Raw genomic sequence first — 27,122 nt, 5'->3', positions numbered from 1 at the left:
ACACACACACACCTCTCAAGCAGTCCATTTACCCTCCGTTCGAGATAAGCAAAGACATAAAAGGTGCAGAATCAGATAGCACTCGACCATGACTGTATCTCAACAATATTTATGACAACAGACCAAAATATTACTTTCTCATTGTTTTACACTCTATAGAACAAATGTGCCTTGAGGCCTGATACTTTAAGCTACAACATGAAAGATAAGCTGAATTATCTCTACAGTTCAATTAGGGCAGATCTGGTACATTAGTTTTATCAATAAGTTCATCAGATTGGGTTGTAGCGATTTTAATAACGCCGCTGACAAATCCCGAACAGGAGGTGTTTCATCATGGGAGGTGCTCCTGAGAGCAGGAGGTGTTAAGGAGTTACAGTCTGATCTAATCTCATCCTGCATGTTTGTTTACAACGCTTATTAACCACACAGACCCTTATCTGCACTCAAAAACACATGCACGGCTGAGAATTAAACGCATGCTAGCACTTTTGTCTTCTCACTCTTAGCTCTGTCATGTGTGAACATAAGCAAACAGACAGAGATGAACACAGAGATGCACGAAAAGCGAGATTTAGAGCGGGATGTGCGCTGTAAATACGGGGCTTTAACGGCCACTTGCTTCCTTCCCGCTCGTACGCAAGCTGCTTATTCGGAAAAGGCCAGCATTAAATCCTTTTAATGAGTGCGGCATATGCCTACTGTATGTGTAAAATAAGACTGGATTATATGTCAGTCAGAAAATATCACCCTGCCCTGAAAGCACAGACCTTGTATACAAGCACATCAAAACTATCAACGAGAGGCAAGGCTGCACCAGCACACAAAAGACGTGTGTCTCGGCGATTCAAACCCGGGGATCAAATAATGCACGGGAAAAGATGGCGTGAAAGAGACGGAGAAATTCTGTCAATACAACAAGAGAAAAGGGGAAGCGCAGAGCGAGAAATAACTAACATAACAAGACACATGCACAAAAAAAGTAAAATAAATCCATTTTTTGTGGTGTGTGGAATGCAAAAACCAATCCTCCGTGTTGCTGCTCTCAGACCCATGAATGCGAGGGATCTTACAGTACAGCCACAACACAGTCCTCCCACGGGAGTCTATCTCTCTCTCTCTCTCTCTCTCTCTCAATGTAGATAGCGCATATGTGTATTTGGCTGCCAATACTGAGCTCGAGGGGGAGGGAAGGGAGCAGATAAAGTAGGGAGAGAGAAAGAGGAGGTGTAAGTGGGAGCAGGCTGAAGTGAGAGAGAGAAAGATAGAGTGGAGGGAAAAGGGAGGCAAACGTCTAATGATCCATCCTTCAGGCCTGCCACAGCGAGTGTGAAATATGGTGCCAAAGTCTCATACTTCATCCTCAGGCCTAGTGTCGCTTTGCAGGGGCAGACAAGCTGGGCGAGTGGGCTGGCGAGGCAGCGGCTGCACGTGTGCAGTCATAATCACAGTACAGACACACACACACTGGGGATGATATAAACAAAAGCAAAGCCAATATCGACCTTAAATTCAAGAGCAATGGTCAGACATGGGGGTTTAGAAGGTGGAAACAAAGAAAACGCTATAAAACTGAAGATAAAGGAATAGAAAAATAAAAAAAATCTCTCTTTTTTTTTTCTTCTTCTGTGGAACACAAAAGGATATTTTACGCAGAATGTCCAAAATGCTCTTTGCCATACAAAGAAAGTGAAGGGTGGCCATGGCTTCAAGGCAAGATTTTCAGTAAATAAAAACTTTTTAGTCTTCTCCTCACATAAAGCTATTGCATTGGCAGTGTATAGAAAATGAGTCATTTAAAACAATTTTATGGTGCTTTCTTGACACATTTAAAGTTTTAAAATTAAAAGTTCTTCACAGAACCATAAATGTTATAAAGAGCCTTCATATTTAAGAGTGTCAAATGGTATGACAATAGCGGAATCATGAACAACATGGAACAAAGAGTTTGTACCAAAGTATACAAGTATCGGAGTTCAGTTGTGCTGCACATATGGAGGAAATTAGGTATGAAATTGTTGGGATTTTTTCAGATCTGGGAATCATTTCTTAGAAATCTTGAACATGATCATTGGTTTCAGTAGAAAAGCTCAGGTTGCTTTATATAGGATTTCTACACCCTAGAAAAATGCTGGGTTAAAAACAACTGGGTGAAATATGGACAAACCCAGAAACTGGGTTGTGTTGATCCGGCGGTTGGGTTAAATGTTTAACCCATCCTTCTGGGTAGTTTATTTATTTTAAATAGGGCTGCCACTAACGAATATTTTGGTAATCGAGTAATCTGACGATTATTCTGACAGTTAATCAAGTAATCGTATCATCATAATTTTTGTAGCAATAAAAATAGACCTAAGTGAAGAAGTGAACTTTTAAAATGATTTAAAATACATTTATAATAGCAATGAGGCAATAATTAGTTCAAATAAAGTATCAAAAGCAAGAAATCATATGGTTTTCTTGAACAAAACTGTTAAAATACATAATGTATTATAAACAATAGCGCTAATATACATTATGCATACAACAAGGCACCAACGGCCTGATGATATGTTTTTACACTTTTACGACGCAATCTAATGCGTGTTTTATATTGACTTAACAACATTTAATTAAATGTTCATGTAATCTTTAATATTTGGCCATTTCTTTATGATATAAAAACTACAGACACTGTAATTTCCTGAATATGTGGACATCAAAACATGTAAACTCAGAGTCAGGGTTTGAGCTTTTATTTTGAAATCGTGATGAACAGTTAACATATTGAGAAAGATAATTATGTATGTTCCTGTGTTTGGTAGGTTTATTAATGATTTACCTTACAAATCTGATGAAATGGCATATATTGCATTCCCAGATGAGCGTTATAATAAACCCAAACTCATAACAACATGCAGAGATTTGAGATGCTCCACACATTTAAATGATAACAATTTGTGTAGCAGCATTTACTGTGAACGGAGCCGCTTTGAGAGGCATTCACGTAACATACACGCCTGTAAATAAAAAATGAATAACCTGCATCACATATATTTATTTAATAGAATCGTAGCATTTGTGAATTAATAATAGTATTATGCTTAATTATGATTTTTAAATTGGTTTAATATGTGGAATGTGCCAGTATTTTGCCTATTACTCAACACAGGCAAAATGCGATCGAGGTTTTTTTAAATCAAATACTTGAACAGAATTGAGGAATTGTTGCAGCCCTAATCTTAACTATTGCTTAAAAACAGTGTTTTTCTCACTGATGAGAACAAGACAATAACAAAACAAAAACTCGTTTTGAATGAAAAAATCTATGGCGAAAATTGACATTTTGTCAACTAATAAAAACAAGACAAAAATGCTAGGGAGGGATGAAAATCATTCAGAACGAATTTGCTGTGTGGTTAGGAGGTTAGATGTGCACATTTGAACTGTACACTGTAAAAAACAAAAATTGTTAAGTCAGCTTAAAACAATTTGTTACCCTGCTGCCTTAAAATTTTAAGTTCAGTCAACTCAAATAAGTTTAGTCAACTTGAAAAGTGACAACTTAGATATTTGTGTTTGTTAAACTTAAAAGCAAGGTAAGTAACCCAGCTGCCTTAAAATTTTTAAGTTAAATCAACTTAAGTATCTAAGTTGTCACTTAGTACAACTTAACATTTCAAGTTGAATAAACGTTTTTTTTTTTTTTGAGTTGACTGAACTTAAAATTTTAAGGCAGCCAGGTAACAATTTTTTTTAAGTTGACAAATCGTTTTTTACAGTGTAATAGCCTATTGATCTATCTGGCGGGACATAAGCTAGCATACATTTGCTGCATGTCTCGTAAGACATTCAACAATGTCAATATCTGTAAGTAAGAATAGAGCAGACATATGGGAAAATTTGATGAAATTTGACGCAAAAGCAAAAAACTCAATCCGTTTTTTTGAGCACAGACACCGAAGCAGCGCCTCTCACACAGTGCACTCAGTTACATCTTAGGTGAACGTAAACAGTTGGGAGAATATCAAACCTGTATCAGCACATTGCATCCCTGCATTTGATTTTAAAGGGACAGCAGCCTGATTTAGTTGCTATTGTCTGTGGCACTGATGTTAATCAAGCAACAAAAGAAAGACAGAAAATCACACTGCTCTTGACTGAATCACTTATTAGCACTAATAAAGATTTATCTAAATTCATTTATATAAATAAATATGTCTAATTGAAAGAATGAAGAATGTGGTAAACAAGTTGTCATAAAAATGTTATTAGCCTCCTGGTATTTCATTGAAAAGAAGACCATGTTCTTGTTTCTTTATGAGAAGTGGTTTCATTTCATTTAACTAAAAAGTAAATGTCACAGCAGTTAAATATGTGTCTATCATGATAAAACCTTAATGTCAAACCTATACAATGAGTTTGGGAATTTTAGAGAAATGCTTAATAAAGGTATTACACTAAATGTACTGTAGATTTAGCCGTTTAAAATCTACAAGTCAGATGAATAAAATATAACTAAAACTAAATGACATTTTATTCAAAAGTCTATGGCTAAGACAATATAAAAATTTGGTGTCAAAATTAACACTGCTTAAAATAACCTAAAATAGGTCGGACATGAACATTTATTAACGTTCAATAAAAGAACATTTATTAAAAAGTTGAATAAATATTAATTAAATAATAAACTTTTTTTTTTTTTAAATTGCTTATTATTTAATGTTAACCTATTTTTATTATTCCTGATGCCGCTAGTAATTGTGTGTCTGATTTTTAATTTACAACCTATTTTAGGCACATTTTAAGCCAGCCATATAGTAATTTTTAAACAACAGTTGAGTTAAATAAAACTACCCAGAAGGCTGGGTTGAACATTTAACCTAACCACTGAGTCAAAACATCCCAATTGCCAGGTTTGTCCATATTTTGTTTTTAACCCAGCATTTCTTAGAATGTACACAGTGGTTGGGTTAAATATTTAAAGCAGTTGGGTTAAATGTTTAGCCCAACCTTCTGGGTAGTTTCATTAAATGCTGAGTGTAACATAGAATATAAAGCACAAAATAATGTGCAGTAATGAATACACAAACAAGGTTCGAAACAACAGAACGGTGAGTAAATTATGACAATTGGCATTTTTGGGTGAACTGTCCATTAATAATGCACACAGGCAAATCCTATATTTATGCAGTGGTGTTTTTAATATTTTCTAGGACAAAAACAAAGCATTTATTCAACATGAAATCATTCTCTTTTAAACTCAGAGAAGCAAAAACTTCTATTTTGCTGAAATCTAATTTTGTGCAAAGCCTTGTTTTATTTGAAGCAACCTTATTTGCTCTTAAAATGTGCATATTAGTACCTTTGAGCAGTAATATGTACCCTCAGGGTGCAACTATGAACTTTTTAGGGCAAATAAGGTACGAGGTTGTCTCTTTAAGTGTACCGCTCTAGTGACGAGCTGTTGTATCCCTAAAGGGAAATGTGTTTTTTTTTTCTGATAGTGCAAGGTTTGATTTTTTTAAGCCGCTGTTATGTGATTACAAGGAGTTATATAGATCTAATGCAGTCTTAAGTCTCAACTGTTACAAACTGCACCCACTTTAAGGCTTGATTTACCCTCTCTGCAGTTTTGACACAAGATGGATGTTCAACGGGAGCAGCAGATCAATTTAACATTATCCTCAATTTGCAGTAATTGGATTGAGAAAACAATCCGTCATCCAGAATCAATTAAACAACAAGTGGGATATTTTGTGGAGGCCTCGTTCTCATCGACCTCTTAAAAATGAGGCAGCGACTACTAGATTATGCACTGCCCTTCATTCTCTCTTTCGCTCCCTCCCTCTCTTTCTCTCACTCTCATGCGTTCCCTTCACATATCTCAACTACTGCCAATAGCCCAGGGCAGTGAAGACTAATCAAGATATACTGGCGATACGCGGATCTATCTGGCTGTTGACATTTATGCCGCTGCCCAACACAAGGTGTTTGTGCTTTATGACACCTGTCTGTCCCTGCGTTTTCACAGTGGCGACATTATCTACGAAATAAAATGTGATTTATTCTGGGTGATGCAAGAGCACACACTACATCGCCTTAAGGGCCCTCATAAGTATTACTGACTGCCGTCCACTCGTGCCATTGGAGGCCGTAGGGGAAGCGCGCCTGAAAGACAAGATGCCCTGCAATCGGTCAAGGAGAGATTGAAAAGGTGATGTCACCGTTGCAAGGGTGACCCGTGGACATGAACGCATCGGAATGCCTCAGGCTTACCTGACCTCTCTGTGTTCTTCCACCTAAGCCTGAAATAATGAGCACAAGGTTTCCCTGAGAACAACTAGAACGACGCAGCGGCTGTCATCATGTGATATGCGCTCTGGAAATCCTTTAGATTACTTTATGCAAACACTGATAAATACTAATGTGTTTACCGCAGCAGTTTGAACGGATTCCTCCATTTGAACTCTGTTTTCTTCTTATCAAATATTTTATGAACCATTATCAATGTTTGGGCTTGACAGTGTAGCTGAGATGTCGTAATGACACTAGGCAAGCATGCAATAGAAAGTTCAACTGAAAATCTGTCATCATTTACTCACCTCATGTTGTTCTAAACATATACAAGTTTCTTTTTTCCCTGGAATTCTAGAAGAATTGTTTATAGCACAACAAGACGGTGCTCTTTTCTATTTAATGAAAGTCAATGGTGACCAAATGTCAAGGCAGGGTTTTCACCAGATAAAGACTTTTTTACTTACACAAAGCTATCATGTGCCTTCTGAAGACTTGGAATATATAGCAAATAAGTAATATGGACTACTTTTATGATGCTTTTTGGAGCTTGATGTCTTTTTCATTACAAAATAAAGGCTCCAAAAGGGTGTTTTCGTAGTGATGCCACAGAAAAAAACGTTTTGGGTTTCCCAAAAGAGCTTCTGAAGATTCTAAAAGAATCTTTTGTGCAATGGAAAGGTTCCATGAATGTTAAAAGTTCTTCATGGAACCACTGATGCCAATTAAGAACCTTTACTTTTAAATATGTGTATGGAAATGAGCAGCATGAACATTCTTTTAAACATCTTTTATGATCAACGACAGAAAAAAGAGTCATATGGGGTGAAATAACATGAAGCTGTGTTAATAATCACAGCATTTTCATTTCTGGGTGAACAGTTCCTTTAATGGAGAAAGTCGTTTGTATGTTGTTAGATAAAAAAAGACAAAAGAGTCGAAGCTGACATGTCCTTGTGTATCATTCATTCCCTGGCATGATTTTAGTTGTGTGCTGCTTTGATAACTAAAGCAACAGCGGGCAAAAAGCTTGTTGATTCATTACTCCGAAAAAAGATAAAAGCAGAAAAAGAAGATTCTTTTTCCCTCTGCAGCTCTCCTCCTCTGAAGCCATCCTCCTCCGTCTCCTCCTCCCATCAACCATGAGTGAGCAGTCTTGAGCCCCTGGGGCTGGACTCTCTTTGCCAAAAATAACTGCATTGCTCAGATCAGGCAGTGCAGTGGTCTAATCCAACTCATGTAGTTTGGGAGGAGAGGGGGGTAGGGGTGGCGGCACTGGAGAACCCTACATTCGCACGAGACGGCAAACCACAGGAACAACTATTTCATATCAGCTATAGCTGTTAGTTGAGCTCACATTCAGATGATAAATGTGTAAAGACAACGATCAATCAACACAAGGATGGAGTCTGCTACTGTGGGCCTCAAGTTGCGCTGCTTAGTAAAGGTGCCATTTTTCACAGGTTCCTGTTGAACCTGAGGAAGGACAACATCACAGGAATCAATGCTAAAACACTTCTTAATAAGTGTTTTTTGCGTTGCCTTTAAAATGTACTAATTAGGAAGCAAAGAAGTCAAGATATTAACGTGCTTTCTTATATTCAAAGAATTTCTCTTGAGGTACACTACTCTTCAAATGTTTGGAGTCAACAAGATTTTTTAATACTTGTAATCAGCAAGGTCATGTTTAATTGATCACTAAAGTGACAGTAAAAACATATTTGGTAAGATTTCTATTCAAATAAACTGTGTTCTTTTAAATCCAGAAAAACATTGTTTACAAAAAATATGAAGCATTTTAACCTTTGATAATAAGAAGAAATAGTTTTTGACCACCAAATCAGCATTTTATAATGATGCTTTTACTGTATTTTTGATTAAAATGCAGGCTTTTGACCAAAACAGTATTCTTTTAGAATCTTACAGATGCCAAATGTATTTGTAACCAATTTATTAAGTTGTTTTTCTTGCTTTAAGCATTAGTATTTATGCTAAAAACATGAAAAAAAGCTATTCACCAATGGGGTATGAAAAATAAACCCTGAAATCAAGTCTTAATGTTACTTGCTTTTTTTTTTCTTTCTTTTCTTTTACTGGAAAATAAAATGATTTTTGAAGGGATCTCATATATGGTGCTCCAAGTCATGTGTGAGAAGAGCAGAGCTCTTAAGGAACGTGAAATTGAAACATATTGCACTTGGCTTCACTGCACCGTATTATTTCAGATCTACCATTTAGTTGTAACGTCTCTACGGAGATAGAAATGAACCAGTTCATACTTCGATGCAAGAAGCAGAAAAAGCTTCCTTTGTTACTTATTCGTCGTCTGTGCACTCATGAAAAAAAAAGAGAGTAATCAAACAATGGAAATTACTGGGGCTCGTTTCAAGATGTGTGTGCCCACACAAATTCCTGTCTTCTCACAATAACAGCACTGTTTTTTTAAAAGAGACAACATCTGTCAGCAAATAGACTTGTGGTCGTGTCCGTGGACAGATCTGCACACCGGCAGCACAGCTAGAGAGACAACCTATCAATGGTATAATCAAGAAATCAATCAAACCATCAGGACTGCATTCACTCCCTCTGTGCAGTCTTCAGGTCAGCAAATCAACACAAAGACACGCCAGTCAACCAATCAGACCAACTGAATGGTACATACTGGGTTGAGGTCACTCATCAAACAATCAGCTAATAAGACTCCAAATAATAAGTAATCATACAGACCAGCAGCCTCCCTGGAGAGGGTAAACAAGTCAATTGTGGCCAAGCAGACCTCTCGGCGCACACCGCGTCCCAACTGTTAGAGCTGTCGTGCCAGCGCTTCTAAAGTAACGGCAGCCCGACTGTGTGGTAAATGTCAGTACGGGGGAGGTGGAAATGCACTGAAGCTCTTAAAAAATGGTCGGAAAACAATAACAAAAATTGGACAAATATCCGTTGATTGAAAGCTGCATTCAGAAAGCACAATAGCGTCGTCTTAAAGACAACATGAAATCAAAATCAACCCTATGTGCTGGTCCTCATCAAAATACACTACCGTTCAAAGGTTTGGGGTTCATTTTTAATGTTTATGAAAGGAAGCTCTTATGCTCACTATGACCGCAAAATAAGTACATAAATACGATACAGTAAAACGTACTATTTTGAAATAGAATTACAAACTGTTACTTCAAAATGTAGTTTATTCCTGTGATGCAAAGCTGAATTTGAACATGATCTTTCAGAAATCAGTTAAATATGCTCATTTGGGACTCAGAAAATATAATATTATCAATGTTAAAATCTGTTTTATTTAAAATAGAAATCTTCTTTTGTAATGGCGTAAAAGTCCTTACTGTCATTTTTGATCAATTTAATGCACACCTGCTGAACACAAGCTAAAAAAAAAAAAAATTGAACAGTAGTGTATTTTCAAAAACTATTTACATTATGTTTATCAAAATGTAGGACTGAGGACAACTGAAGACAACTGAGGGACTCATATGCAACTATTACAGACGGTTCAAACACTCACTGATGCTCCAGAAGGAAAAACGATGAATTAAGAGCCAGGGGGTGAAAACTTTTGAACATAATGGAGATGTGTATATTTTTCTTATTTTGCCTAAATATCATATTTATTCATTTAGTACTGCTCTTCAGAAGCTACAGAAGATACTTACATGTTTCTCAGAAGACAAAATAAGTTAAATTTACCCTGATCTTCAAATTTAAAAAGTTTTCACCCCTGGGTCTTAATGCGTTTTGTCTCCTTCTGAAGCATCAGTGAGCGTTTGAACTTTCTGTAATAGTTGCATATGAGTCTGTCAGTTGTCCTCAGTGTGAAAAGATTGATCTCAAAATTATACAGTCATTATTGGAATAGGTTCAAATACACAAAAATGCTGAAAAACCAAAGAATTTGTGGGACCTGAAGGATTTTTCTGAGGAACAGCAGGCAGTTTAACAGTTCAGGACAAACAAGGGACTTATGAACAACTATCACTAAACAAACAAACAAAAAAAAACACAGCTGTGGATCATTCAGGTAACAACACAGTATTAAAAATAAAGTGTATGTAAACTTTTATGTGAAATATCTTATTCAGGTCAGTACTAAATAGAAAAAAATAACATGCATTTGTGTGATCCATCTTATTTTGGTAAAATAATTAACATTTTGCAGATTCTGCAAGGTGTATGTAAACTTTTGACCTCAACTGTATTTGTCAGGCAAACAAAGAAATGCAGCACTTTGTTCATTCTGTTCATTTCATTAAACATTAAAGGGATAGTTCTGTCAACAAAAATGTATCATCATTAAAGAATGTGTGTAACCCAACAGCTGACGATAGCCATTGACTTCCATAGTATTTTTTTCATACTATGGAAATAAATGGCTATCGTCAGCTGTCTTTTGTGCTCAACAGAAGAAACGACATGAAATGATGACAGAATTTTCATTTTTGGGTGAACTATCCCTTTAACAATTGCATCATGTGTTCAGAAGGGTTTAATGAATTTCCTACCAAGCAAGGTGATGATGCAGGCCAGAATGGCGACTAGAGCTCCAGTGCTGAGTCCAGCTGACAGCATGAAAGCCTCTGTGCCACATGACTGGGGCGTCCCATCAGGGTCACAGTCACACACTCTAATAGACAGCGTGTTAGTGCTGCTGAGAGCAGGGGTCCCGCTGTCCACTATCAACACCGGCAGTCGATACATAGCCTGTTCCCTCCTCTGAAAACCACTCCGCTTAGTCAGAACAGAAGCGGTATTGTCTGCAGAGAGAAAGAGAGCCATAGGATGTGAAAAGTGAAAAAAATGACTCATGTGAATAGATCAAATAAACTCTTTTTGGTCTTATTAGGAATAATGAGGAGTTTCAAGGATTTGTTTTAAACGGTGTTAATGAAATCACATACCTTTATTGTCTCGCAAGGTGAAGTTCATGTTCCCAGCTGTCTCTGCGGTGAGGGAGAAGAAGAAGCGATGCCCGCTGGGTGGTTCATCTTTATCCACCGCACTTATGGTTTCAATGACCTAAGACAGTGTCGAAAAGAACAGGAAGATGAATAATGCTGCTATTGCCTCGCTCCAGACAAAATAATCCACAGCTCTTTCACTCAAAACACTGCAGTGTTGCCATGAATGTTGGAGATTATAGGTAAACCTCAGTATTTCACAAATGGAATTAATTACTTGATATGTTTATTAATTAGTACAAAAAATAATTGAAATTGATAGCATATATCAATATTTGCTCAGAAAATCCCCAAAAGGAAGATTAACACATTACATTATTGTGGCAGGTTGAAGCACTGAATAAGTCAATTAACTATGAACAAAAGTCAGTTTTCAAATTAAGTTAATAATTTATATCCATATAACAACATACACTGTAGAAAGATATCCACAGCTTCTTCAAGTAGCTATATCTCCCTGACCTGACCATTACTGCTTTTTTTAATGTAACCTAATGTAATCAAACTAACTTTATTTTTTTCACTTGATTTAATTATTTACACTGCTGTTCTAAAGTTTGAGGTCAGTAAGATTTGTAACATTTTTTAAATATGTATCTTACATTCAACAAGGCTGTCGAGAAAAAAACAGTAATATTGTGAAACATTATTGGAATTTAAAATAATGGTTTCCTATTTTAAAATACTTAAAAGTATAATTTATTTCTGTGATGCAAAGCTAAATTTTCAGCATCGTTACTCCAGCCTTCGGTGTCACATGATCCTTCAGAAATCATATAATGTACTGATTTATTATCAATGTTAGGAATCAGTTGTGATGCTTTTTATTTTTTTGGAAACTGTGATACTGTTTTCAGGATTCTTTGATGAATAAAAGTTAAAAAGAACAGCATTTATTTAAAATAGAAGTCTTTTGTAACAATATACACAAAACAATGAGCTCAGTACATTTTTTTCTTTCTTTTTTAAAAGAAATTAATACTTTTATTCAGCAAGGATGTCGTAAATTAATACAAAGTGATAGTATTTTGTTAGAAAATATTTCTATTCTGAATAAATGCAGTTCTTTTTAACTTTTTATTCATCAAAAAAAAAAAAAAAAAAAAAAAAAAAAAAAAAAAAAAAAAAAAGAAAAAAATATTACAGGTTTCAAAAGATATGAACACAGCTGTTTCCAACACTGATAATAAATCAGCATATTAAAATGATTTCTGAAGGATAATGTGACACTGAAGACCGGAGTAATGATGCTGAAAATTCAGTTTTTCAGCATCTTCTGCTATGAGCCACATTTTAAGACTGAGGCAACTAATTTTTTTTTTAAACACCATAGCAATTTTAAAACATTTTAATAATTAACTAATTTAACAAGTTGAATTGATGACCACATTTTAGATTATAACAGAATTTCAACCACCAGCCGAACTCAAGGTGGTGAACTTGGAGGAAAAAAAAAAAAACAATTCGCAAGTTTAAATCATGCCGAAAACAACATCAGGAAGATAGACCAAGCCAGTAAGCTATCTGTGTGAGACGAAATTCATACGGTATCCGGGGATTTAGCAAAGTAGAGGGCCGTCCCAGTCTAAATCTGAACCGAAACCCCCAAAGCTGGGCAAAGTGCTGCGTTTTAGAGATGAATATCAGGGTGACCCATCAGGTGGTACGCTAAGAAGATTCTCCTGACACACTGTTGTGGCCTAATCTGTGGGCTTTGGCTGGGTTAAATACTGTGTGCACAGCTCTTCCCTTGTGTCAGGCTGCAGTCAGCACAAACTCAATCTGCTTGAAAAATCTCCTAAAACCTTACGCACAGGATGAATGCAGCGGAGCGGCGGCGAGCGGTCACTCCTGTATCATTTTCTCATTCGTCTGAGGAATATGACCTTGTACTAACCGAGAGCTTTTCAGCGCTTTAATTCTGCACTCAGTTATTTTTATTTAACACCACCCTCCATTTACGCTAAGTGAGTATTTGGCAATGGGAACTCTGACGGATTTATCATTTATCTGTAAATATTTTTGAAATCGTAAAACGTCGCGCTATTAAAAAGCTGCATAAATGACACAAGCAGAGCAGGATGTTCCCTCAGCGCTGAGCGCTGATTACAGTAAACTGTGACAAAATTAATTACAGATAGTCCATTAAGGCGAATGCAAAGTGTATTGATAAAATCATTGAGGCAATGGGTTCATTTAAAATGAATAAGAGCATCTTGCCAAGGCAGAGCGTCTTAAACCAGACCCGATTTCGCATTCTCCAACCGGGGAGATGTGGAAAAGTAAATCATTTTTTAGAATAATACTGTAAAAACACAAAATGGCTCTTGTGTAGCCAAGAAGTGCATTATATGGAAAAATATGGGTGATTTAAGCCTTTTTGCAGTACATGTCTCCTGCCACCTGATTTAACAGAGGGGAAAATCTTGACCGTGGTGAGACCGCCTGTGGAGAGTTAGCAGTCACGAGTGCTTTAAAACACCAGTCTCTCAGCCTGCCACTTCTGACCATGTCTCTGAGGCATAAAGAAACAAGACAGAATATAGACGACCTTAAAGAGATAAAAAACCCCTGGGAAAACACTCACTCCTCATAATCTAATCTGCTAAATCACCTGTAACAAATCACCTGGCTCATTTAGAGACCGCAGCTTCAATTCATATTAAGGTTCTATTAAATTCGAAAAGTCATATTAGGAACAAAAGAGAATCCAAGGGCACAGAGAAAAGAGCTTTGCGCTGAGAAACGAAGGTGAAGACATACGTTTGGTGCCTGTGACCCCATTACAAGCACTTGTTGGATGGGGATCTGGGGACCTTTTTCAACAAGCCATCTGTTTTAGACTCGGATGCAATGATGGGGAATATTCCCTTTCGTATCATGTACATTGGGGACGGGTGATTATGATCGCCTAGTCATCCAACAACTGACTTCATCTAGATATTTTTAGAGGTTTCAGAATTTTAGAGGCCATTCTTTAAACGGCAAGGAATAATCCTGATATCAAAGACAAAAATGCACTAATTAAGCAACTAACAATGTTTTCAAATAGAAATAATTTAAATAATTTGGTTATAAGTACTTTCCATTTAAAAAAATATATATATTTATTTATTGTTATGTTTATTTATTTTTATGACTCTGTACCAAGATAAAATAAAAAATATATATATATAGCCATTTTTGAAACAAGTATTGAAACCCCTGCATTCTGGTTTGTTACATTGCTCTAATTGACCGTTCGCAGAACGCCACACATCATGTTCTTACGCAAGTATCAAACAGTCTCAGTTCAAATTTTTTCATTTTTTAAGGAATTCAACCAATAAAAAACGTTTTAATGTGTGCACTGTAGTGCCTCAAGCAGCATGTGAACCAATCATTTCTTCCTCTTTACTATATAGCACAAAATAAACATGAATGAACATCAGAAGCTTGTTTAAACTGCGGAAAGACGTCAATACACACAATTTTTCAAGTTCAAGTCCACCAAAATTAATCTACTCTGCATGTCTGGTTTATTTGTTCGACAAAAATGACAGATTCTGCATTAAGATTGGTCAGATCGACTGTCAATCAAACTACTTGCGAAAACTCGAAAGCTTTTTAATGCACAAACACATCTTATGTCTGATTGGGATCAAGCGAACACAAAATTATTTGACCGATTTTGATGCAACCCCTACTTTGAAACGATGTTGTTCTTGGTCTCCCTGTAGCAGGTGAGCGTGTAGAAAAAAGCGAAAAATTTAATTTGCACTCAAAACCTGGTTTCATTTGCTCTCAAAACCTGGCAACAGGTTTTCCACGCAACTATATGCAATGATTCATTCTTCCTCCAGGCAATTCTGAGGAGTTCATTCAAATTCAAGAGCTCCATACAGTCTCTTTCAGAACGGCTGGCTTCTTGATGGAGCAGGTGTGAAGCTCTAAATATAAAAATGTGCAGATGAGGCGTATGAAAACAACGAAGTGGAGATATACTCGTAGATAACAATGTAACAACAAGCACGAAGACCGGCTGAAAAAGAGCCTATTTCGCCTCAGATGCAAATAGGCAAACAGCATTTGCGACTATTTTGCAAGGCACTGAAGTGACAAAGAACGTAAAAGTGCCATCACTGTTTGTTGATGATATTGTGCCTCACGGCAAACATTCTGTCTGATCAAAATTCTTCGTCTAACAACTCCAGAACGCCTCACTCAAAGGCTTTGACTTTCAGATGCGGTCTCCAAAAGCACTCCAGGATGTCTGAGAGCCTCTGTTCTGCAGGTACAACGGTTTAAGGGCCGTTGTAAGGACAGAGGCGTCGTGCTAAGAATCACAAGAGAGATGCGCGCTATCGAGACAGCATTTGACTACCGCTGCAGCATCGCTCAAGTGCTCCCATGGCTGAAGATATGGAAGTGAACTCGAATCACAGGGGAAACTAAATCATTATGAAAACATACAGGCGCTTTCATCTCTATTCAGAGAAAGAGAGACCGTTCTACTGTTCCTCGGAGAGGCGGGAAAGTAATTTAGCCTCTAATACGAGAGAGAGCTCTGAAAGTTGGAAGTGATGGAAGGCTGGGGTGTCCAAAACACATAGAGAGTGTTCTTGGGGGACTATGGTAATGCGTTTCAAGGCTGAGATAGCATTTGTGAAAAGAGCCCACCAGCACCTTTTCACTTAGGCAAAACAAACACGGTTCCCTGTGACTCTGGGACACAGGCAGGCCAGGACTAATTGTTATGGCCCAGACAATCATGCCACTACAGGGGATTGTATCTCATGCTCAGTAAACCCTGTAGCCTTGTTCTGTTCTCTCTTTGTTTTGAGAGCTCTTGTGGGAGGGATTATTTTTCTTAAGAAAAAGAAAAACATCCTTCAGTATTCTTTCACTGCTCCCAAAAGAAATGATCAGATCAAGTCAATTTCTGATACACTAATAACAACAACATTTTAAATGAGCGAGCAGGAATTTCAAACACCTCGGAAAATGCTTGATTATTAACTCTCCTCTAAATAAACACCGTCTGTCAAAGATCTAAATGAAACAATTACAATTACTAAGTAGGGTTTCCGTGGAAGCGTATTTCTTGTTATTCTTTTTCTGGTCAAATTCACGTTGTGAGATATAGTCACAAATGCAAGAAATAATCACAATTAAAAGAGAAGTTCACTTTCAAAACAAAAATTTACAGATAATTTACTCACCCTCTTGTCATCCAAGATGTTCATGTCTTTCTTTCTTCAGTCACAAATAAATTTTGTTTTTTGAGGAAAACATTTCAGGACTTCTCTCCATATAGTGGACTTCTATGGTGCCCGTGAGTTTGAACGTCCAGAATGCAGTTTAAATGCAGCTTCAAAAGGCTGAATCCTAGCTGAGGAAGAAGGGTCTTATCTAGTGAAAAGATTGGTTATTTTCTAAAATAATGTATAATTTATATACTTTTTTACCTCAAATATTCATCTTGTCTAGCTCTGTCTGTGCTCTGTGTATTCCGGTTCAAGACAGTTAGGGTATGTCGAAAAACTCTCATCTCATTTTCTTCTCCAACTTCAAAATTTTCTACATTTTTTTTAAAGAGCATTTGATCTTCTTTGCATGTCCACTTTGTTCACGTTGCATGTAAACTTTGTAAAGCAATGTAGGACGATTTTGAAGTTGGAGGAGAAAACAAAATAGTTTTTTGACCTACCCCAACTGTCATGAACCGGAATACACAGAGCACACACAGAGCTAGACAAGACGAGCATTTGAGTTTAAAAAGTATATAAATTGTAAATATTTTTAGAAAATAACCGAAATAACAAGACCTCAGCTGGGATAGTTTAGAGGCCTTTTAAGCTGCATTTAAACTGCATTTTGGAAGTTCAATAATATTTTTCTTCAAAAAACATAATTTCTTTACGACTGAAGAAAGAAAGACATGAACATCTTGGATGACAAGGGGTTGAGTAAATTATCTGTAAATTTTTGTTCTGGAAGTGAACTTCTCTTTTAATAAGTTACAATAACGTAAACCTGTCATCATGAGACAGTCACATTTACAAGAAAAAGCCACATCCAGTAAGATACAAAGTCACACATTACTGGAAACTAATATGAAATTGCATCACAAATGTGAGATAAAGTCACAATTATGAGAAATAATCAATGCTGCGAGATATGAAGTTGCAAATTATGAAATATCACTGTAAAAAATTATTTGTTGACTCAACTTGACTTAGTCAAGTCATTTTGTTGCATTGACTTAATTAAGTTTAGCAAACACTAGGTGTTAAGTTCACTCAACTTATATGTAGTTGTTGAAAAAACTTGCAGTAAATTGAGCCAACGAACTGTATCAATTAAAAAGCATGTTGTAGCCAATCAGAACTCATCCATGGCTCCCATCATGCATTGCAGCATGGATAAATTATGAGCTGAATTGTCTTTGTAATTTCTTTTATTCTTACTATTTTCTTTTGTTTTTGTTGTTTTTATGTGACTTTTTAGTAGCTTTTTTTGTGATGTTCAGAGTTGATCTGTTTATCTGAATATGCCATTTGTCACCGTTGCTGAGATTCATACGCTGGTTTTTCATATCTGTGTGCACCTAAATGAAGAGACTTCTCCAGAAAGTTTTTTTTTTTTTAATCACAACAGCTTGTAAGAGATTCTCCTAAAACGTATACAAAAAGACAGGATCTTTTGTTGTGGAATCACAAGGCTGACATTAATTATTCAAGATAATCTTTATTTGACTTCAATCTGAGTTATATTCACAATAAAGGAAATATAACTCAAAAATTAAACTCCAAATGAGTTCAACGATTCAGGTCAAAAAACGATTATGTTAAAACATAATCATCACCACCTGATGACTTGTGCTCTTGGCTTGTCTGGCTGTTTTAACACAGTCACAGTAGCCAAAGAAAATTTAAAGTTAAAAATGTAAGTGTCACGAGCCCAACTAAAGCAAATACTGACCACTATAATGGTTGCTTAAAAATTGTGATTTTTCTCCTTTGGTGATTCTGTTTGTTAACATCAGGTGTCTTCAATAATGGTCAATTATCACTTAATTAATCATTAATTATCTGCATCTGTCTCAACTTTGTTAAAAAAGTATGTTATCATGACGTAGAGTATCTGGCACATGTGCATTACACAGAAAGTTGATAGAACCTATGTTTTGTTGCTATATGAACATGTTATTTTAAGTTTTCAATTCCTATTTAAGTTGGGGTTGTTCCAACTTGTCCTATTGTGTAGTGAGACACTGCAAGTTGACAGGACATGATTTAACTTGTCTAACTGACTAAAACTCAGAATCATTTTTTTACAGTGAAGTCACAATTACAAGATAAAGTTGGGATTACGAGAAATAGCCGCAAGTGATTTGTAAACACGATTAACTGGTAAAACTTTGTCAACCAGTAGAGATTTGACTCGTGGTTACATGCTCATGTGACGTTGCTGTGCGCCACAGTTGCAAAAACGTATTGTTTGCATGTGTTTTTAACCATTGCGCTTTAAAAACAAGTGAATTTAAGCCATTGAAATGGATTCAGCAAAAATAACTACATTATATCGTTACCGTGAAATAAAATTAGTCATATTGTGATATAAGATTTTGGTCATATCGCCCACGCCTAGAAATAGCCATAACTGAGTATGTTGAAATTGTGAGATATAAAGTCACAATTGTGAGATAAAATTGCAATTATAAGACAACAAAATCAGAATTGGAAAACAGAGTATTAGAACATAAAAATGAACTTCTTTCCATGTAGCTTTTACAGAGTTACAGTGGTAATGCAGATGCTCTCAGAAGGAAAAGCACCTCTAGTTGAGTAGAATCAGTCATGTTTTCACCACTGGTGTTGGTCCTCTGACATTACCCGGCGCTTTTAAGATCAATGGTGCATCATGTCACAAAATTCGTCAGTGGCTTTTATCACTCCCATTAGGACTGAACAAAGGTCCAGAATTTTTCCTCCACAAACTCATAGCGAGTGTTTAGTATGTGGCGTTCGTAATGCCCTTTACACCACATTCATCTTAGTAATGACGTTCTGACAAACATTGGAATATGAATGCGACTGAGAATGTGTTTGAATCAGGGCATGTTGCTGACTCGAAAATGAGGAACCCACTGGTTTGCTCGTGTGTGTGTTCTGCAATTGCCTGCTGAAGGACTTCACATTTGGCTACTTGACACAATGCCACGCTCCCCAACAAACCAATTTCATGCCACAGTCACCTCTGTCTCATTTGCATTGGTGTAAAGCTTTTTCTGCATGAGCGCACAATGTTTTGATCCCCTGATTAGAGTGATCTGCAGCAGAAAGCCACCAGAATCCTGTTGTTATCATTTTGTCCATCTGCGGCTCTCGCTGCTCTTTACTAGCTATGGATCCGGGTTTAGCTTCTCTCTGAGTTTCTGATGAAGGACATCAAAAGACATTCATATAAACTAATGAAAAAAAAAAAAAACATACAACCTTGGTTCAAGCTGCACACTGAAGTACATAATCTGAAAATGAGATCTATTCTCATTTATTAGCTGCTTCCAAGAGTAATACTGCACAATTAATTTCATCCAGTATCAGAAATGTTGTGACAAGAAAAATTATTTTGTTTTATTGGACTGTACAGGTTTGAAATCACATTTCAGAAGAATCAAGAGCCACAATACCTGTCCTGGTCCAGCGCTTTCACACAGGAAGGTCTCATACTCTATGGCAAAGACTGGTGCGTTGTCATTAATGTCCATCACTGTGATCAGAGCCACTCCTTTCCCAACCTGCGACGGATCCACTGAAATCACAGAGAAAAATATTCATGCGTGAACAGGCTAATAGATGAAAAAACATGAGGAAGCCAACACATTTATTTCAATATGCTTTATTTATTTAAATGTGTTACATTATTTAATAGGCTGCATTTATTTAAATATGTGCCTTGCCATCTTGGCGGCAACTGTTGGTTTGCTCACTGAGGCCATTAAATCATCAATTCTAAATTTAAATACTATGTATTATGAAAAGATTTTACTTTGCAAAACAAAACAAAAGAAAGATGATTTATGTAAAAATGTAAAAACAATAAAGATAAAATTAATTGTTTAAAAGGAAAAAAAAAACATTAAAGAGATCTTTGGACACAAAAAGTATACTCATAGCTTCATAAAACCACTGATGTAACATGGACTATTTTAACAGTATCCTTACTATGTTTCTGGGCCTTGAACATGTCAGTTGCTTTGCTGTCTATGTAGAGTCAGAAAGCTCTCAGATTTCATCAAAAACATGTTAATTTATGTTCCGCAGATAAACGAAGGTCTAGGTTTGGAACGACATGAGGGTGAGTAATTAATGACCGAATTTTCATTTTTTTTGGAGTTAACTATCTCTTTAAGCATTACAGTGAAGTACATTCATTATGCATCTATGTATAATAAAGGTACAGATGGAGATTTGGAGGGTCTCTGAAGCAGCTGTCACAAAATTGAGCTAAGTAGCCGTTTAGCTACACGTGCATCGAGACCGACAGGATTAGATGAACATGCTCCTCCTGAACTTCAGAGCTCCACTTAAATATTCCCATTGATGTTCTTACAAGTGATTGCAAATGTACTTCTACTGCAGCTGCCTAAACTTTGTTCACTCGGCTCATTTTATCTAGAGAAATAAATGAGAAATCATTTATATCTGGCGATTGTTCAGAAGCTGGAGTTACATTAACAATTTGACCCTTTGTATACATAAAAAGGCAGAGCCGCAGCGAAGAGTAAATCTAAGAAATGAAAGTCACAACGATTGATGCAATACAGGCAACTGAAATAGGAATTAGCTGCTGGGTTTTTTTGTGTCGCTCGCTGTTTCCATGAGTGCAGAGGACCATAAAAAAAGAACTCTGGGAAATTTACTGCTGCAATACGCGCAATAGAATTTTATGTGACTTTGAATCAAATTTGAGCTGTCAAAATAAACAGGCCGATCGCAACATCATCCCATTTATCTGCAATCCGATCCAAAATAGCAGACGTAAGAGCCTTTCTGGTAAGACTCGGGTATAACATAAGTGTTTTAAGCGCACATCTGATTTGTTATCATTCTACTTTTAGCAAATAAGGTGATTATTTCCAACCACCAGGCATGCTGCACTTGGCAATCAACAAATTAACAGACTGCACAAGGGCGTGAGGTTATTTTTGTTGTGTAACTATGCAATGTAGATATCTCAAATGGTATCGGCGCTTAAGCACAAGCCAACAGCAAACACCTGTTGAGGGCATACCGCCTCTAGTCAACCAGAACCGACACAGCTGCTAGTATTCTTTGAGTAGGCCGACTGCTGTTTGGCAGTACATTCGGTGCATGCTCACAATGCACTACAAAGCAAATTAAGAGCATTTCGGTTGTGTGCTAATCGGCAAAATCTCTGCGCGTTTTTGCAAGCTGTCCTGTCATTATGAGCTTTCCGTAATTTTGGCAGCGGTGATGATATCGAGGGCATTGAGGAGGACAAAACGCGGTCATGGTCTTCCGCCAAATGAGTTGATGGAGAGCAAAAATAAATCTATTCTGCAGGTGTGAACATGCAGCGGCAGTGGGCTGGAAATGTGCTGGCTCATTCGAAGTTGATTTCCATTGAAAAGTGATTTATTGTACGTAGCACACTAGCTTGACTCTTTACGTGGCTAGCAGAATTCAGCTTAACTGTCTAATCCAAGCACTGCTCTGGTTTAGGGAAAACGCATATCCCCACAAAACCGCACTAGTAAATATATGACTCACGCCTCCCAGTATCTTCCGCCCAAGATATATAGAGCCCATCTGCCTCCGGGCCGTACACACCTGCAGGAAACATGCTGAGTTGCAGGCGGGGAGAGAGAAACGGTGTGCGCTTTGAGCTAATTCATCTATTAATTTGACTTTTTAGAGGATGAGGGATCTACCGTGAATTAAACCCAGGCAGACTGCCATCGCTGGATGAGTATCGTAACTTGCTTTACAATGCTCTAAACAATAAAACGGGTGATAAGTTACCTCAGCGTCGATGGCACGGACAGTGGCTGTTAAGCACATTGTGGTGGCGGTGACTATAATGTCACAACTGACACCCCTGGGCACTGGCTCATAATTCGCCATGTTAAGTGCAGTCACAAATGTAATAGCGCTGCAGTTTTTTGACCAATGAATTTCCTTGACTTTTCCAAGACCTTGCCAGTCGTTTGTGATTACTAGATAAAGGCTGTTGTGAGAAATCATTTTAGAGAGATTACTGGGCTTATTTCAGGCACTCAGAATTTTCAGGAAGCAATGTTCTGGACTAACAGTAAATATCTACTGATATTAAATGTCTGGTAACGCCAGTTGATTTTATAAATACAGTGTTATGATAAATAAGACCAATCTTCAATAAACAGTTAAAGGTATAAGTAAAAATGTTTCAAAACTTGTAAGACTTTGGGGTTTTTTCATGTTTATTAATGTGTTTAATGCAGGGATTCCCAAACGTTTTTGTCACCCCTTAAAATAAAATATTTTCTTGAAATATTGCAGAGGAAGTTAATATTTCAATAATTTACCAACTCATTTCATGTTTACAGTTCTCTGATTTCAGTTAATGGTCATATTGACCATTAAAAAAATAAACTGCTTTTACTTTACATTTTAATTACTGAATTAGTTATTAGGGGTTTATAAACTATTCACTCTCTATCAACTCAGTAATGTAATGTTTAATGCATTTTATGGTGTTGACATCAAAAAGTGGAATATATTTTTTTTCTCTTTTTTATATCAATATGGTACGTTTAATGGTAAGTTTAAAACAAGTTTGATAAAAGGTAATATAAAAGTACTCTAAGAAGCAGTCAGATTACATTACCAATTACAGATTACAACTACAGTTTTCATGTAATCATGTAATCAGTAACGGATGACCATTTTTGTAAGAAATGTATCCAGCTCTATATATATACAGTATATACACAAATATGATGTTTTTCAGTACGTACCTCGCTTTTAACGTCACGGTTCGGTATGATTTCGGTACAGTTTTTTTTTATATATATATATATACATACAGTGGTTTACTGAACAAGCTGTTTTTTCTTTAAATACATTCAGTTATAATAAAAATGTAATAAAACCTACCTCAGCTTATGCTTTAAACTATAGGGAGCCCTTTTACATTATAAGGTTACAATTAACAACTTAACTCAAACTTAAACTGAATTACTATTTATTTTTAAATATAAAAACCAACACTTGCAATAAAAAATTTTATGCAAACATGTAAACTGCACATAATGCAGTTTTTATATTACCTTATAAATATAAAATTTCTATTTGTTATGGTATATTATTTATTACAAATACACAGTGGCTGTCATAAAATGTTTCATAACAGATTAATTTCAACATCTGTTAAATAATTAAGACTGACAGAAAAAGCAATCTATCTATCCATCCAAAAATAATTTAGGTCTAAAACGATGGTTCACAAACAAACAAAAATAGGCTTCTGGCCAAAATATTAATTTTACAGATTTTTTTTTCCATGCAGATGCACCCCTCTATAAATCATCTCAATCATTGTAGAATTATTAATTATTGCCTGAAAATGTTTCATAACGCACTATGTATTACAGAAAAACAAAACATTACAATGCAAGTATTTCCAATATTGTGCAGCTCTAGGAACAATTAATAAACAGTGCTTCTGTAATATAGTCAATTCTCCTAACTGTAGGCTGTTTTACAGTAACTAGCATAGGAAATTGCACATTAATATAGATTATGTGGGCACATTTATAGTCATTTCTCTGAAGCTTCTATAGAGATTCTGGCACACATAGCAACTTTATCCTGAATGTGCCTTTCGAATACGGTTGCCCTTAAAATCTAAAATATCCATTTTGTGAAATTGAGATTCCCTCCTTTATGATTTTCAGGACCATTAACACCTTACCTAACATCATTGAAAGACAAATGACTTTGAGGCTACCTTTTGGTAGCTTGCAAGCCTCTGTCTCATTCTTACAGACAAATAGAAGAGGACATTTCAATCTTCTCTGCCAAAACCCATTTTAGAGACTGTGGATGCCTCTGACAATGACTGATCGTCTATGAGGGCGAACCTGCAAACTTTGGTTAAGTGCGTCCACATTTATGGATATGGGTTAAAAATGTAACCACATGATGGATATTATTCCCCTCTATCACTCGAGTCAATATGGTTATGGCTGTCTGTGCGAAGACTGCAGGGAATCGAGAGAACAGATGCACTTGAGTGAAGGTCACGGGGAAAATCAGCATCAAAAGTTAGGTGGGAAAGGAAGCTGCAGTTCTGCCCATCGGCTACAATCAGGACAAGACTCGATCAAGCTACACGGATTCTAGAGATGCCAGTGGACAGCGGTCACCTCAGCGGCGCAGCATCTGTTCACAGCCTGGCCAGAGCACTCGAGCAGATTGAACGATTATGCTATATGTGCCGTACGGCAAGACAGACAGACAAGCGCGACATGCACAAGGGACACGGTTTGAAATATTGATCACCCAGAGCAGCGCTTACTATTAGCCCAGGCAGCCTTGAGATAATGACATTCATTGTGAAATTAAAGACTCAAATTTTGTGAAGGATTTCATGGTAATAGAATTTGAGATTGAAAAAATGAAACACAGCTGCTCAAACTTCTCCATACAAACTGAAAGTAAAGGTAGCTTTGATATATGAAGGACAAATCAAGCAGTAGCAGTTTCTGTAACTGACAGACCTTGTTGGACAATAAAAAAAAGAACGCCATAGCACATCTACTGTACATAAATCAGGCCTCTTTCACATATCAAATTTATGTTTAATTCTTTGTTTCGGCTAAGAAACATTATAATTGTCAGTGTAGCCTTCACAAATTTTCAAAAGGCCTTCAAACCATAACTGCAACCATATAAAATTTGTTCAATAATTGCAAAAAAATTTGAGGTCACTTACAGCTTTCAATAGCCAGGATGGTGATGTTGTGTACAGCATTGGCTTCTCTGTCTAAAGGCTTAGCCGTGCTGATGACTCCTGTTGTTGACTCAATGTTGAAAAATCGCTCCAAGTCTGTGTTTCTGTCTATTGAATACCTGGGAAAATAGAAAAGTTTTAATGAATTCCAAGCTTTGACTTTTAAATGAATTCTATAGATATGACCTAAAGTCACAGCGCCAACAGCGATCATTATTTTCAGTGGCTCTTAGGCACAGAACTACTTAATTATGAGCATTTGTCTTTCAGCACAAAACACCTGAGTCCCACAACTCATTTACAGTCAACATTGGCATCCACTCCTGCGTAAACAAATAAAATAATTTAATGCAATAATAATAGCACTAATGACTTGTATATGTATTATCTTAGGCCTGTTTTACATTCACATGCGTTTATGTGATTGGCTTGAAATCAGATAGCACTTGACCCTATTAAACGGAATGTGTAAATATACTCAAGACACACTGAGATGCATTTCCTTTCTTCACATCAGCTATGTGAATAATACGGTGTTCGGAAGTTTAGGATAAGTAATGTTTCATTTTTAACCTTTTATTCAGCAAGGATGCATTTGATTCATCAAATGTGACAGTAAATACATTTATTATGTAACCTAAGATCTCTACTTCAAATAAATATTGTTCTTTGTATCCATTTTTGCTGAAACATTTTGCTCAACATGATGCTGAAAATTCAGCTTTGCATCACAGGTATGATTTAGATTTTAAAATATGTTAAAATAGAAAACACTTATTTTAAATTGTAATTAGTTTTATAGCAATTTTCAACCTCCAAACTTTAAACAGTCGTATATGTGAGGTTTGCAAGCCATTTTGCACAGATAACCGTGATCAGATTTCTATCCGTAGACATATTAGACTGCAAGGGGAGAGTGAAATTCAGCTAAAGTCTGACTAGATATTATCTCGATACCAAAATCGGGTATTATTTTTTTCATTAAGGTTTTAAAGCTTTAATTAAAAATGCGATAGTCTTTTTCAAGATTTAATCTTGCCTTCATAAAACCAGTATCGCTACAGTATAAAGTCATTCCATGAGGCCATGTCCTACTTAATTGGGCTGTTGGTGGAGTCCGGGTCCAGAGCAGAGACGGTTCCTATGATGGTTCCCACTTTGGCAGCTTCAGAGATGACCATTTTGCTGAGCGGAGAGGAGAAGATAGGAGGCTCATCTACGTTCTCCACAGTCAGCCTCACCATCGCCGTATCGCTGAACGGTCCTTGAGACAAGAACCGTGGGTCTATGTTCCTGTTGGATGCCTCAATTTTCAGAGTGTAGCTTGACTTTGTTTCAAAGTCGAGATTCTGAGGTAAAGAGCACAAACGGAGGGAGGGAGAGCGGGTGAGAAAGTGTTGAAGAAATAGTTTTGAAATTATAAACAAGGACAGAGAATATGAGGTAAGCATCCAGGCAAGTCATAAACAGAGTTCACATTTGAAATCTAGCTGTGATGTGTGTACATATATACAGTAATGCATCCAAGAACCCTTGATCCACTCCTTTTAGCTCTCATATTTCATTTAAGTATTGTTATCGATTGACAGGACAGAAAAGAACAGTGTCAAAGCAGTACATTGATTTTAAGACAGAGATACATGATGCCGAAAATGTCTTGTGGAATACTTTCTCATATAGTCATTTATCACTCCTGTCTGGTGTAATATGCAGCGCATTGAAAACTACCTTCCGAGCCTCCTTCATATCACTGACAAAATATAACTTCCCTGAGGGTGCAACAAAACCAAATCCAGCACTTGTGAACGTTTAACTGTAGTTTTAAAATGAGAAGTCAGAGGCAGTTTATTGTCAATTCTATCCTACATAGTTTCCCTG

The 27,122-nt window shown here is 36.6% G+C and overlaps 1 protein-coding gene across 1 annotated transcript in view; it reads right to left on the bottom strand.

Annotated features, from left to right (window-relative positions):
* cdh7a (cadherin 7a) overlaps positions 1–27,122 on the bottom strand; it is a 69,403-nt gene that overhangs the window by 6,457 nt on the left and 35,824 nt on the right. The window contains exons 7-11 of the mRNA XM_051128545.1: positions 26,340–26,593; positions 25,227–25,363; positions 19,918–20,039; positions 11,184–11,301; positions 10,788–11,039 (exon numbers count right to left, since the gene is read on the bottom strand). Coding sequence (XP_050984502.1) covers positions 10,788–11,039; positions 11,184–11,301; positions 19,918–20,039; positions 25,227–25,363; positions 26,340–26,593 — 883 coding nt within the window. The remainder of the gene's footprint in view (positions 1–10,787; positions 11,040–11,183; positions 11,302–19,917; positions 20,040–25,226; positions 25,364–26,339; positions 26,594–27,122) is intronic.

Source organism: Labeo rohita, chromosome 2 (assembly GCF_022985175.1).
Source record: "Labeo rohita strain BAU-BD-2019 chromosome 2, IGBB_LRoh.1.0, whole genome shotgun sequence".
Classification (NCBI taxonomy): Eukaryota; Metazoa; Chordata; class Actinopteri; order Cypriniformes; family Cyprinidae; genus Labeo; species Labeo rohita.
This window is presented reverse-complemented; position numbering and strand designations above follow the sequence as displayed.